The sequence below is a fragment of the Scatophagus argus genome, chromosome 8 (genome assembly GCF_020382885.2).
Source record: "Scatophagus argus isolate fScaArg1 chromosome 8, fScaArg1.pri, whole genome shotgun sequence".
Classification (NCBI taxonomy): Eukaryota; Metazoa; Chordata; class Actinopteri; family Scatophagidae; genus Scatophagus; species Scatophagus argus.
The window spans coordinates 16,213,854-16,226,946 of NC_058500.1; the positions used below are offsets into that span (position 1 = coordinate 16,213,854).

Genomic DNA, 13,093 nt, shown 5'->3' on the forward strand with positions numbered 1-13,093 from the left:
AAAAAAAAAAAATGCAACTTCCTGTGCTGATCCTGATCCACACATGATGATCCCTGAGTCAAGTTGGGGTCAGTTCAGAATCCGAAAGCCAAATCTGAATAGTCATGCTTGTGGTCTGAGCCAGAGTGGAAAACAAAAGACGTGATGTATACAGCAAGCTCTGTTTGTGTTGTTGGTGTTGCGTTGCTGCAGCGCTGCATTCACAAGCTCTGACATCAGACATTAAACCTGAAGAAAAACTGTAAGCAAAGGTAGATGTTGTAAAAGGATTTTGTGAGTATGGGAACTACTTGTATCTCAGAGGCTGCTGTAAAACACCCATCAAATGTCTGAGCTTCTAAAATAACACGTGAATACACCAAAGTATTAGACTTTTCTAATTAAATGTAATAAACATCATTTAATGCTCCATGCAAGGGCTGTGTGTATACCATTACTGTTGTGTTTTATGGATCATTGCATTTCTGATCAAAAATAATACAAATACACTTGAAGTGACTCATAACAACAAAGGGACATGGTTGCAACATGGTTGCAAAAAGGCACTAATTAGGCATGATCCGTGTGACTGCAGGTAATGTGAGAAATGTACAGCCATGGGTGGACAGCACTTTTCCTCTCATGTTTATTAACCAATAGCCAGTGATCAGTGTAATCACAGACTTGTGGGTCACTCTGAGGGAGCAGTGGTTTTATCTTATGAGCATCAAATAAATTAAAGGCAAACCATTAAGTTGTGGTTTGCGTCTCTGTATTTTGTTGCCTGTATGTTTGAGACAATTAAGCAATGGCAGAATGGCAGTTTATATTTCCACTGAAAGCTCGCGTTTACTTGTAAAATATGTGTGTTCTGTTGCACTATTGTACTGTCTAGCTCATTTAATCATTAAAAAATGTAGAAGGTCAGAACATAACAATTACTTAGGAAGAGCTCACTTGGTGCTGTGCTGAATTCTACAAAATGCCAAAAAAAAAAAAAAAGCCACATCCTGTGCAAGATCACTTAGTTTTGTGCTTTTTTACCTCTGAATCTTTAATGAAATACATGCTGCATGCAAAGATCATTTGTTTAAGTGTGTTTTTTTTTGTTTGTTTTTTTGTTTTGTTTTTTTATTTTATTATTTTGGCTAAAAATCCCAATGGAAAACTTTCTTATGTAGCGTCGACAAGACAAGTGTTCACACTCAGCCTTTGGCATTAAGTAACAGATAATGAAAATGTATGCAACATGTTAGCTTGTTGATGATGTTTCCAGAAGATGATTAAGGGTGCAGCCAAGACAGCTTGTTCCCAGATATCTGCTAATTAAATATTTTAAGTTTCCTGTACCATAATGCCTAACAGCAGGCTGCTCTTCTCATATCAATGAAATGTCATTAGCCAGTGAGTGGAGTTCTGCATTTCATATTGTCTGCGCAAGTTGTTTGCAAATTGAGGAGACAATAGATTCTTTTCCAAAAAAAGTTTGATATCCCGATTAAACTCTTCTAAATTCAGAGGAGTCGTGGTAGTGTCGTAAAGACTTAATTCACAGTATGTGATCTTTCCCTCAGTTTAACTGTTTTTGTGGTTAGAATCTAACTTTTAAAACTTTGTGTTATATTAGATCCAGACTCATTGGTTCTCAGAGCCTTTCATTTAAGGGCAATGACCCGAACAGCATATTTTCCCATTAGAATACTTCCCGACTCAGGAAGTATAAGTGTATTTCTTTTTGTTTGTCACAAATCTATAGGTATGCAGTGTTGCTCATAAACACATTTGCTGCATTCGAATCTAAACTAGACAGATTTCTCAGATTTTTACTTTTTCTTTCATTGGCCTCTTAACTGGAGTATATAGAGTAAGAAGTCATACTTCCAGAACTGATGCAAAAACACACATTTTTAAGTGCAATGAAGATGCACATTTTGTCCCAGTTCTGTTTGCTGCTGTTCCCCGTGTGAAGCACATGATCTGTGTTTTCTGAAAAATATTTTTAAGGTATGTGATGACATTGCACTTCGGTGGCAGCAGGAGGTAACTGAAAAATAGAAAATGCATCAAAGACAGCGCATTAAACAGTTTTCACTATTTAGAGCAACCCTAGAGGCTGTGTACACTGTAAGTGATATTGAAGTGAGAGCTGCTAGCCCAAAAACACAAACTCAAAGAACTGTACTTTTGCTTCAACATTAGAATTATATTTGGCTAAATTTGATCAGTAAGCCGTTGTTAGTCCTTGGCTTACTGAATTACAGCTAAGTAAGAAGCCTGCAGATATGTGAAAAGCACTCACAGCTGCATTCGTGTAACATACACACACATGCATGCATAAAAATCATTCATGTTTTTATAATGTTATTAACTTCATCTGAAGGTTTAAAAAATTACTTACCTAACATTTAGTGGCTGCTATGCTACCATAATTCATCTAAATTGTAATTTGGGATATTAACATGATTAATGAGCCGTTCATTACTGCTACAGGTGACTGACCCTATGATAAATATTACGGGAGGTGCTATGATGAATGTGGCTTAGTGATGACACGGTATTAGCAGAGCCAACCTAAGCAGGAGTTAATATATTGGTTTACACTAACTCGATGATCTGTGGGCTAAACAACAATAAAGCACAGCCTAATTAGCGTGTTTATGAGAGCATGCTCACTGTGATAGACGACCATGCTGTGTTCAGCGCTGCTAGCTAGCCTGGTTAGCCTAATGTAAACACCTCAGTGTCCAGCGCCCTCAGTGACAGGCCGACTTGTAAAAACATTTACGAGATTAAGAGGATGGTGGGGAGGGTCACGAATACTGTGTGTGTGTGTTTGTGTGTGTGTGTGCGCATATGTGTGTGATAGGGGTCAGCTGATATACTACCCAGGCAGATTTTCTGCTGAGTGGAGTGCTTTGGAAATGGTGTGCAGTCTTTTTCCTCATTTTCTTTCCTTGTTGAAGGAAACTAGTCTATGAATAAATGCCAGCACTGTTTCTCTGTCACTCCTCCAGGCTAGTACTGTACACTATATAAACACACACACACACACTCAGCTGCCAGTAAAATGTCCCTAGTAAAATCCTGATTTTCCTGCGGGATCCATGAGGAATATGTAATTTTCGAAGAGGAGTCAAAGGACCACAATAAAATAAAGAGATGTCTGAAGTTGATTTTGTTTTTGACCATCACTATTCTCATAGTATCTGACGTCACTGTGGTTGCCTGTCTCTTTCATCATGCTCTCTCCTTGAGAAACCGCAGTACAGAAAAATAGACTCTCCTGTTCTGGTGTTTTAAGATAAGTCCGTTTGTTGACCTGACCTAAGAGCTTTGCCATGTTTGAAAAGAATGTTTCCAAATTTTGATAAGGTGAGACCCTAGCATGAACACTTGTTTTTGTTAGACTCCTGTACCTTTATAAGGAAACATATTCTAGACAGGCCTTTAATGACGAAAAATATTACCTACTGTAAAAATCCCTTATAGGGATATAAAAGAACATGACACCCCTAAACTGTTATTATTATTTATTTATTTTTATTTATTTGTTATATAGATTTTATCCTTTGTTTTATTCTGATGTATTAATCAAGATATACGCACAGAAAACCTTAGGTCATGGCCAACTGAATTTACAAATATATTTATATATACATTTTCTTTTTCATTTATATACATTCTCAATTTAAGCAATTCACACAGCAATTCTGTCCTACATAAAATTTAAGCAACTTAATCTATCAAATTCCTCAAATTTTACTACTTTGAGTGTGAATTTTTTTTTCCAGATAGCATGAAATCATTCAGTATTAAAACTACCTGAAATGTGCTTAAACATCATATCATCCACAATCAGTTTCTGCTGTGCTCAAAGCTATGCAGAAGAGTTAATGCTCAAAAAACAGGTGGCAACTAATGGCTGTGGAAATGAAATGTTGTTTTGTTATCACTGGGAAATCACTGGCCAACATTATCCCCCAGATGTGTTTCTTCAAATAAGCCTCTACTTAACATTCTTTGCAAAACAATATGTATCCACAGTGCAAAAAGAAAAAAAAAACCTCTGTAGGAAAACTCCATCCTACTTCCTCTCTAATGGCCGATTAACTGTGTTTAGCCATAACAGACAAATACAAAATCTATTATTATTTGTTTTCTTTATTTAAAAACAGTCCATTATTAGTCCATTATTAAGAACTGATGGTCCCTCTCTCTGTTCACAGTTAACCTGTGTTTAGTCACAAATGAGTGAACATGAATGTTCTGCATAGTATTTCAGCTCAGACTCCTCTAATTAGTTTAACATTAGCAACCACAATCAAACGTATGCTGTTCTGGAGTAGGGGAAGTCATAAACCTCAGTATTTACTTTGTGTGCCCCTGTTTGCACCATTAAAACGGCTAATAGGTAATAATGCCTTTCCCCCATTTGATAACAAGTGCGTTTAGTGCTTTGAGAGCGTGTGTGCGTAGTGATATGTTTGAATGCAAACTTTGGGAAAGTGAACTAATGATGCTATTACTGTTTGTTTTAAGGGCAACTCTGTTCTTTTTGGGCTGCCATGGCTGACATATTTATGTTAAATGGGCTGTGCAGCTAATATTGTAAATAAAAGGCTTATGGAGGTGCTGTAATGATCAAGTTAATAACTTTAAGCTCACCTCTGCATGGTCTGATGTTTTCACCGCGCTCAGCATATCTGTCATTTCTGAGACACAAGCCTACCTCGTAGCCTCGTCCAGTCTTACACCCTGACACCTACTGAAATCTCATCCAGTATCACCAGCTAATAGCTCAAGAGTGACTTACCCCCTCAGCTGTTTTATGACTGGCATTTTTTATGAGACCACAGCGGGCCTTCCAGCCATGAGAGGTCAGACGGCTCGACAGCAGTGGTCAGAATGAATGGCTCATTTCCTAGCCGTGGCATGATGGAGAGGATACAGTTCCTCTAACCTTTCCTCCAGGCTGTCAGTGACGAGACACACAGACAGAGCAAATCTTAAAGAGCGTGTCAGACCACTGACTGTGAGCCCTGCTTCATGTACCGAACACCACATGGGTCATTGTGAGCCGTTCCAGTGTGGCAGATGTCCTCTGAGATGTCCTCAGATCACTCAAAAGGGATCTGTTGCGGCATAACTGGAAAAGGTAGCTAGTAGTTAGCCACCCCCAGAAGATGTGGTTGATTTCATTTTATATGGAGTGTAACAATGAGTCAGGATGGGCTACTGCTGAGCTCTCAATGTAAAAGGCAGCCATCCCATCTGGAGGTGACTGAGTGGGATTTGTATCAGCCAGCACTGGATATCCTTACTGTCGTCTTTTATACGTTCGTAAGGAGAAAGAGGCGAGGGAGGAGGAGTTGTGTATGGGAAGGGTTGAGGGGTGCAGGCAGTTGGGTGTGGCTGTGGAAACCAAGAGGAATTCTGGATTTTGCCTCATGCATTTTATGAGAAACTCGGAGCAAACGTCATTGGACAGCCCACTCGCAGATCAGGCCCCCACGGCTATAGGATACCTCTGGTTTCCATCACGAGGAAAGACGCGTGCATGAACGAGCACAAGCATCTATAAAAGGACAATTATACACACGTGCCAACAAATCCTTGCAAGCACACACACACACACCCCAAGTTGGTTATGTGCCTCAAACACAAGTACAAGTGAAAACACACCGGCTTCCACAACATGTGTATCAGTCTCTTATCAAAAACACAGTCCCTTCTCTCTCTCTCTGCCTCTCTCTCTCTCTCTCTCACACACACACACACACACACACACACACACACACACACACACTCTCTCACACTGCAATGAGGGTCTGGGAGCAATCAAATAGCTGCACTACAGAGCCTGTCTGAATCCTGTTTTCCTGTGAGTCTGCACCCATGTACCAGCAGTTCCTCCCCAGTGCTCCAATAAAACCTCACTAATGATCCCCCTCACCCCTCCTTGCCCACACCCTGGATCTGGCACCCGGCCTGTAGATGCACAAACCGAGGGGCACTTTACGATTCAAGCGGCCGTCCTTGCCCGTGATGTCATCTGCAGCTCTCACTTAATCCCGTCAATTCTGCAAGAGCTGCCAGTTGGACACACCAGAAGAATACAGCTGCTATTTCTGCCTCTGCATCTCTTCTTTTCTGTTTGTTTGTTTGTTTTTCTGCCCCCAACACAGAAACACACACCCACACACACTTTCTCTCTCTCTTTGAGTCTGTGGGGTGGATATTTTTATAAAGGGCTTTTCCCAAAATATACTGCTTGTCCAATTACTGACACATTAACTGCTTCTCATCTGACGCACCAAGCAGTGAGCGGACACTGACTCACTGTTTTCAGAATGACTCTATTCAAGCAGCATAGAGGGATTATAGGTTTCTTTCTGCCCTCTATGTGACTACCTCCATCCAAATAGGAAGTACTCTGACATGCACTCACACTCTGTAAATCTACCACCTCACATTTTTTCTTGGAAAAATAAAAAGGAATACATGATCTACTATAATGTTCATCTTTTCTTTTTTTTTTTCTTTTTTTTTGTCAGCCACAATATTTGGGTTTAAAGAAATGTAGAAAAATTGCATAAAGTTCCGTCTGTGCAGAAAAGTAATGAACCTCAAACTCTTCCTAAGCAAAACATACCATCTGCAATGCCAGCTCGTCTGTAACTTCAAAGAAACACAGCCTGTACACAGCTTTACCAGCCATATACCATAATGTTTTCAGGTAATATTTCAGGCTCTCAACAAATGTGAAGCAATCATGAATTTAGCATTCTAGTAATTTAATACTACTAAGAATTGAACAGATTATTTAAAAAATATGAAAGCAGTGTGGTTGTTGCTTTGGTCTAATTGTGTAAATATTTGTTCCAGCACAGGTCACCGTGTGATGTATGGCCCCTGTCACCTAATCAGCCCTGGGAAATGAACACACATGCTCAGGCACGTATTTGGACACACAAACTAGTTGTTGAAATGTTTAAATAAATGTGCACCAACTTTTTTAGATGGTTTACTAAGATATTTGGCAAGTACATGTTAAAAAAGATACTGTTGTTGTCATGCATGTTTACAAAAATACAATCTTAGTTTTGCTGTCAGTAAAGTTTCATTTTCATTCTTTTACTATCTTTAAGAATGGCTTAACTTGGTTCAACACCCTGATTCACACCCATTATATTTCCAGATATATACAACCTTAACACCCCTACACACACACACACACACACACACACACACGACGTACAAAATCCAGCGAAGGTAGCTAATTATGGGGGAAATGACCCTTTACTCATTTGAAAGGTATCCAGACAAGCTCTTACAGCACCTACTCAATTAGCTGCCATTTGTCCTCTTGAAATGAATGACTCGCTCTCTCCTCGGTCACCCAAAACACAAGCACTTTGATCTGCCGTTGACTTGAATAAGATCTTCCACAAGTGAGGTGCTGAAATACTTCACACTCGCATGCTAGTGCACGTGTTATTTAAATGGCTTAGTTGTACAAACCGTATGAATAAAAACGTTTTTCAAAGGGTCTTTGTTGGAACATGTTTAGCCTTTGGGATTTAACAGCAAATTGAATGACATTAGTTGCATGGCAGATTGTTAAAGGAGTAGTTCAGATTTACTGAAATTTACTTCATTAAAGAGTCTCTGTATTGGTCTGTCAAAAGCATTGTGTGCTGTTTCATTAGCAAGAGGAACACAGTAAGAAAGAAATTAAATATGAAAGTTTATTTTAAATAAAGCCTGCCTGTAATGTAAAGAATTCATGCAATTTGATATAAAGAGGAAAACTATTCTGAAATCTCTCTTCTCCTTTCCTGATTTTCCTTTGAATCCCCCCTGTGTCCATAGTAAATAAATGATGAATTCTGACTCTACTAGGCTGGGGCAGAGTTAAATGTACTGTGCTAAGCATGTCATGTATCATGGATAATTTCATTACTCACAGAGTAAGATTTTTCATTAGGTTAATAACTCTATAAGGTCGATGTGTGGAACTCCTGCTACTTGTCACTGTCTGACATTTACACGGGCGCAAAAAATAAAACTGAGTATGTTGAAAAGAAGGGTTCATTGCAAAAGTCACCATGGTTCTTTCCTTTGTGAAATCAGTTAATAGGCTCTGGTCTGAGAGGGTGTTCTGGTCAGAGAGGACAGGTGACCGGTCTTCACCTCCCTTCCTTCTTACCCCTGAAACAAAGTCATAAACCAAAAGCCAAAAACAAAAAAAAAGTTTTTCAGCTAAAGAATCCACCCGGTGAATGGAGAGACGAAGGCGTAGATGGAGCAAGAGAGTCCATTAAAAAGAATGACGGCCACAGAAAAGTAAGAGAGAGGAAAAAATCCCCACGGCAGCACACAATGCCATAGCTGGGGTTAAGTGCTAGGATTTCAGTCGATGGGGGATTTGGGGGTCCCTGCGTTGTTAAGCCTCTGTCCCCAAACCTCGCCTTCTTCCCACCTCCCTCCCCAAGACACACTCTCTTTCTTTCACTCTCACACTCTCACACACACATGTACGTCTCTCCAAGATCTACCATCTCCACCCCTCCTCCCCGAAGTCCCAGTCATCTGCCATAATCAGAATGATGATATACGGGCCCCATTAAAAGAGAGGGGCTGCTGACATGCAGGACAATAGCCCCTCACAGCGTGTCCAGGAAGCCTGCCCATCCAGGTGCACTCTCCTGTACAGCCAGAGGCCTACTGCTCTCCCTCTTCTCTCTCTCTCTCTCTACCTCTGTCCCCCTGTTTTCCTCCCCCTCTCCCCAGTCCTCCAAACGCAGTGTGAGCCCATTGAGAGGGAAGGTAGAAACAGGAGAGGAGCAAATGGGGAGTGGAGGAGTTGTGTGAGGGTAAGGAGGGATTTGTGGGACGGAGATTCGAGAGAGAAAGAAAGAGGAGGGTAGCAGTGGGGACGGAGGGGTGAGGAGAGTGAGGGGAGAGCTCAGGTGTGTTGAAAAGACAGGACATTTGAGCAGTCAGCGATGGGGTGGTGGGGGGAAATCAGTGAGCTTGAAACAATGGTGATAATAAAAGTCTCTCCTTTCACCTGCCTTTCTGCTTCTCTCCCTTTCTCTCTTTTTGCTCGCTGTCTCTATCTACCTGACCTACCACAGTGCATCACGGGGCACATAGGAAGGCTGAAGCGAGAGGGGAGGAGGGAGGATCGACTGATGGGACGGGATTGGTGGCGACAGGGGGAGCGGTGCATCACTGTTTGCCCGTCAGCACATCCTCGCTGACAACCATTGGCCTGTCCGTCAGCAGGTAATTTAGACTAGAGGGGGTTCTATGCACACACACACACACACACACACACACACACACACACACACACACACACTTAGAGGCCGGCCACCTCTGTTGTTTAATGTATGTTTTTATGTTTAGCCATCAGATCTGAGAGTAATTTGTACAAATCTCTCCAAAAGTTGTGGATAGTAGATGCGTCTCTTCACAACAGAGTACTACTAACTGCAGAAGTACTAAAATACTGTGATAAGCTGTGAGTATTTAACATAGCTAATTCGCATACAATTTGATGATCACGTGCAGGTCAAAAGTTACATACAACCTTTTTTTAAGCTGCATTTAAAATTAGAAGCGGGTGCTGGCTACACAATGGAAATCCTGTTGAATTAACTGTTAAATGTAACTGAAAGAAAAAACATTTTATGGATGCCATATGATTGCTTCCTTTTTCCCCAGTCGCTAGTGTCGCTGTCACCATTACTGAAGGTCACCAAACCCCTGAGAGCCTCCAGGGTTCACAGCTCAAATCCCCTTCAGTGCCAGCCTGTCCGTTAATACGCACCTACTGTCTGCGGCAGCTCTCTGTGTGGTCCGCCTCCATGTTCCATCAACAGCAAAGAGGAAACGGTAAGGAGAGCTGACATCGCTGTCTGAGATGCTGTGCTTTTTTCTGGTGGTCACCTTTCCTGTATCTATGGCAGAGACTGAAATGTGCTCAGAGGAATTTAGATAGGAAGTAAGCTTCTCTCTTAGCTAATGTTCTGTGAATGGATTAATGGAAAAAATGGGATGTTTTCCTAGAGATCATCTTTCTTTTCTTTCTTAATTACCATTGGCAAGAACTGATCCAGTATCTCTGTGTTCCTTTCTCCAACCTCTGACTCACAAACTCCTTCAGATCTTAGGTCAGCATCATTTTACTCTTAGATACATGTCAGTGTTTAGAACTGTTTTCCAGGCCATCAGTTCCAAGTCCAGTTTAAAGATTGTCTCTCTAGTCTTAAGCCAAGCTGCACTCCTTCACCATCTCCTTGCATCCAAGTCCTGAAAGGGAAATGAAAGCTGGTTGGGGAGATGCAGTCAACAAGGTGGTAGGAATTTTAATGACCGGCTTTCTGCTGCCTTTTCCTCTCCTGCCGTTTTGGCACTCAAATAATGATCCAGCAGGCTTTGCCGTTTGGCACCTACTGGCTTTCCTCACTGAAAAAGGTGGTGGACAGAATAAAGGGTAAAGGGTAGAATAAAGTCCCCCACACTCCCCTGCCCACTCTGCAATAAAAGACAAAGTGCTTTTTAATTAAATCCAAGGCAAAACAACTTGAATAAATAAATGGATCGTATTCTCTGAAAGGTTTATTCTTTTTACTTTTTGTACTATGGATGGTTCAGACAAACATTACTTACGGCTTATGATATCTACATGTGTATGTTCTGTATGTTGACTGGGGAAAAAATGATCTTTATGGACACACACGTAATCACACATAGTCACAAACTTGCATGAATGATGTGACAGGCTGTCAGATCCCTCGTGGCAGACATTAGCCGGGTCCAGTGAGGAGAGAGCATTCGTCACGACCAATCAGAGGAGCTGGTAGAGTTTGTTATTGGAGCTCTGATTTTGGAACTGGGGCGCTCATGCACTCGGCGGTAGGTAAGACTGACAAAGTCCTGGCTTGTGTGTGTTTGTCTCAGTGCAAGTGTGTGGCACACTCTGTTCCTATCAGACCTCTCTCTCCTTCTCTTGAAGTAGAACAGATCCTCTGGATAAGCTCACCCAGTGGCAGAGAATCCCCCCCGCACACCCACCATACATACACACATGCATGTTTATTGCTTTATTGTACACCTCCTTGTTTCTTCCCACCATCTCTCCTGTCTTGATCTAATGCTCAGTACACGATGGAGCAAAGACAAGTGTGATTTTCCTCTTTCGCTCTGATTGTGCCTTTTCAGTTCGTATAGTGTAGGTGAAGATCCTGAGTTTCACAGTGCAGACAGTCCTCCAGGCAGGGCAGAGCAGAGCTGGGCTGCTGGGAGCAGACAGCAGCCGATTTTGAATGTGAGGAAACAGATCAATCTGCCTGGATATAAGTGCCACCGTATTTTACTTTGCGAGTGATGACTGGTGCCACTGCGTCAACACCCGTCTCACGCTGTCTGTGTAAGACATGGGCATGCACACACATGCACATACACACACTTACATGCAACATACAGTAAATGCATTTTCTTTTCAATTTGCTTTGATTTCTCTGTAATTGACTCGGTACTTTCCATTTGAGCTTCCAAAAGGAGAGAAAAACATGTCTGTGTAGTTAGACTCTAAGTCATTTATATTCCAGAGATATTGAGTGATAAACCTTAGTTCATTCTTCTTTGCAAAATGGACTTAAAACATTCTGCAAACAAACTCTTCCCTTTGCCTTCCATCCCATAAACACTGGTAAAGTCTGGCTCTCATTGGAAATCGGCATAACAAAATCATTTTTTACTCACATATTTTTTCTATGTGGCAACAATGGATGCAGCAGTTTGTTTACCAAGATGCAGTATGACGAAAATAAATTGTTTGTGGGCTTTGACTTTGATTGCAAAATCACTACACAACATTGAAAGAACAGCAAGATTCTGGACAAACTGGAGAGGCAGCCAGAAACCAGAAATCCATTTAGTTTTAAGTACCAGAAAGACGTCAGCTGATGTTAACTGTGGTCACTTCATTTCCTCCTCGCTGACGATATAAAGTTGACTGTAGCTGAACTGTTAGATGACATCACACACGAGGATAACGCTAACAACTGGCTGTTATAAATCACTATGCCGTCATGTGGCGTCTGATGGTGTGAACACAGTCGAGCACAGGACAGAGGGATAAAACTCAGTTTTACATTGCAATAACCTTTCCGTTAAGTAGATCCTCATATGGCAATAGAGTCCAGATGGAAACAGTGACAGTTTAATTTCAAAATAAAACGACATTATTGTGGAGGGATTCTGGGAAAATTAGTTTTGAGATTTGTTTACTTACATGTAGTTACAGTTTAGAGTTACAGAAGCGAACATCCCACAGGACTGAGAAAGTTGAGAGGTGCCACCATGACCCTGGGCCTACGGGGCTCTGTAAGCCCAGTCTTCCACGCACAAAAGTCCCAGCAGCTGACAGGCTATAAGTGTCTCACAGTAGCCTTGTTCCAACTGACGACTTCAAAGGTTACACTGCATGGGTTACAACAAAACATTATTTTCAGCATAAGTGTGACGTGATGGTGGGAGTGGAAAAAAAAAATCCTCAAAATAGAGGGGCAAGCTGTCCAGTTTTACCACATGGCAAATGTCACTGTGTGACATATATGGGCTTATGAAAATGGCAAGCGAGGACAGGGCGGATCGCGAATCCAATCGTCTGTCACACTTTATTAGCACGACCAGAAAGACCGAATCTTTCCCATCTTACTGTGTGACACATTTGGTGCACAGATGAGCTCCATTGTAAAACAAGCCAGTGGATGTTAACAGAAACCACACTGCTGAATAAAATCCTTCCAATGATGAGCAATCAGCATTAGTGTGCGGGCTAACATTTGCACATTGGCATCCCACTGAGTGACTGTCACGGTGCGCTCCTCCTCCTCCCCGACCTCATCTGAACAAGCATCGCGTAAAATTCACCTCAGAGCTACACACATTGCACTTTGACACGCAGGTTTATTGTCTTTGTTTTCTTTCTTTCTTTGAGAAATAAGAGGAGCTTGCCCAAGTGGTAACAATTTGAAGTCAATAAACTCTTCTTCTCTAAAATGCCCTGGCTTCAAAAGGGTAGTGTGGGTGTTCTGCA

The 13,093-nt window shown here is 41.5% G+C and overlaps 1 protein-coding gene and 1 long non-coding RNA gene across 2 annotated transcripts in view; both read left to right on the plus strand.

Moving 5' to 3' along the window:
- LOC124063715 overlaps positions 1-6,986 on the plus strand; it is a 55,388-nt gene extending 48,402 nt beyond the window's left edge. The window contains exon 4 of the long non-coding RNA XR_006844136.1: positions 6,865-6,986. This is a non-coding gene — a long non-coding RNA (uncharacterized LOC124063715). The remainder of the gene's footprint in view (positions 1-6,864) is intronic.
- Positions 6,987-9,156: 2,170 nt separating this feature from the next.
- The window catches only part of prdm16 (PR domain containing 16), a 185,853-nt gene continuing 181,916 nt past the window's right edge, over positions 9,157-13,093 (plus strand). The window contains exons 1-2 of the mRNA XM_046397932.1: positions 9,157-9,270; positions 9,712-9,882. Coding sequence (XP_046253888.1) covers positions 9,855-9,882 — 28 coding nt within the window. The 5' untranslated portion in view covers positions 9,157-9,270; positions 9,712-9,854. The remainder of the gene's footprint in view (positions 9,271-9,711; positions 9,883-13,093) is intronic.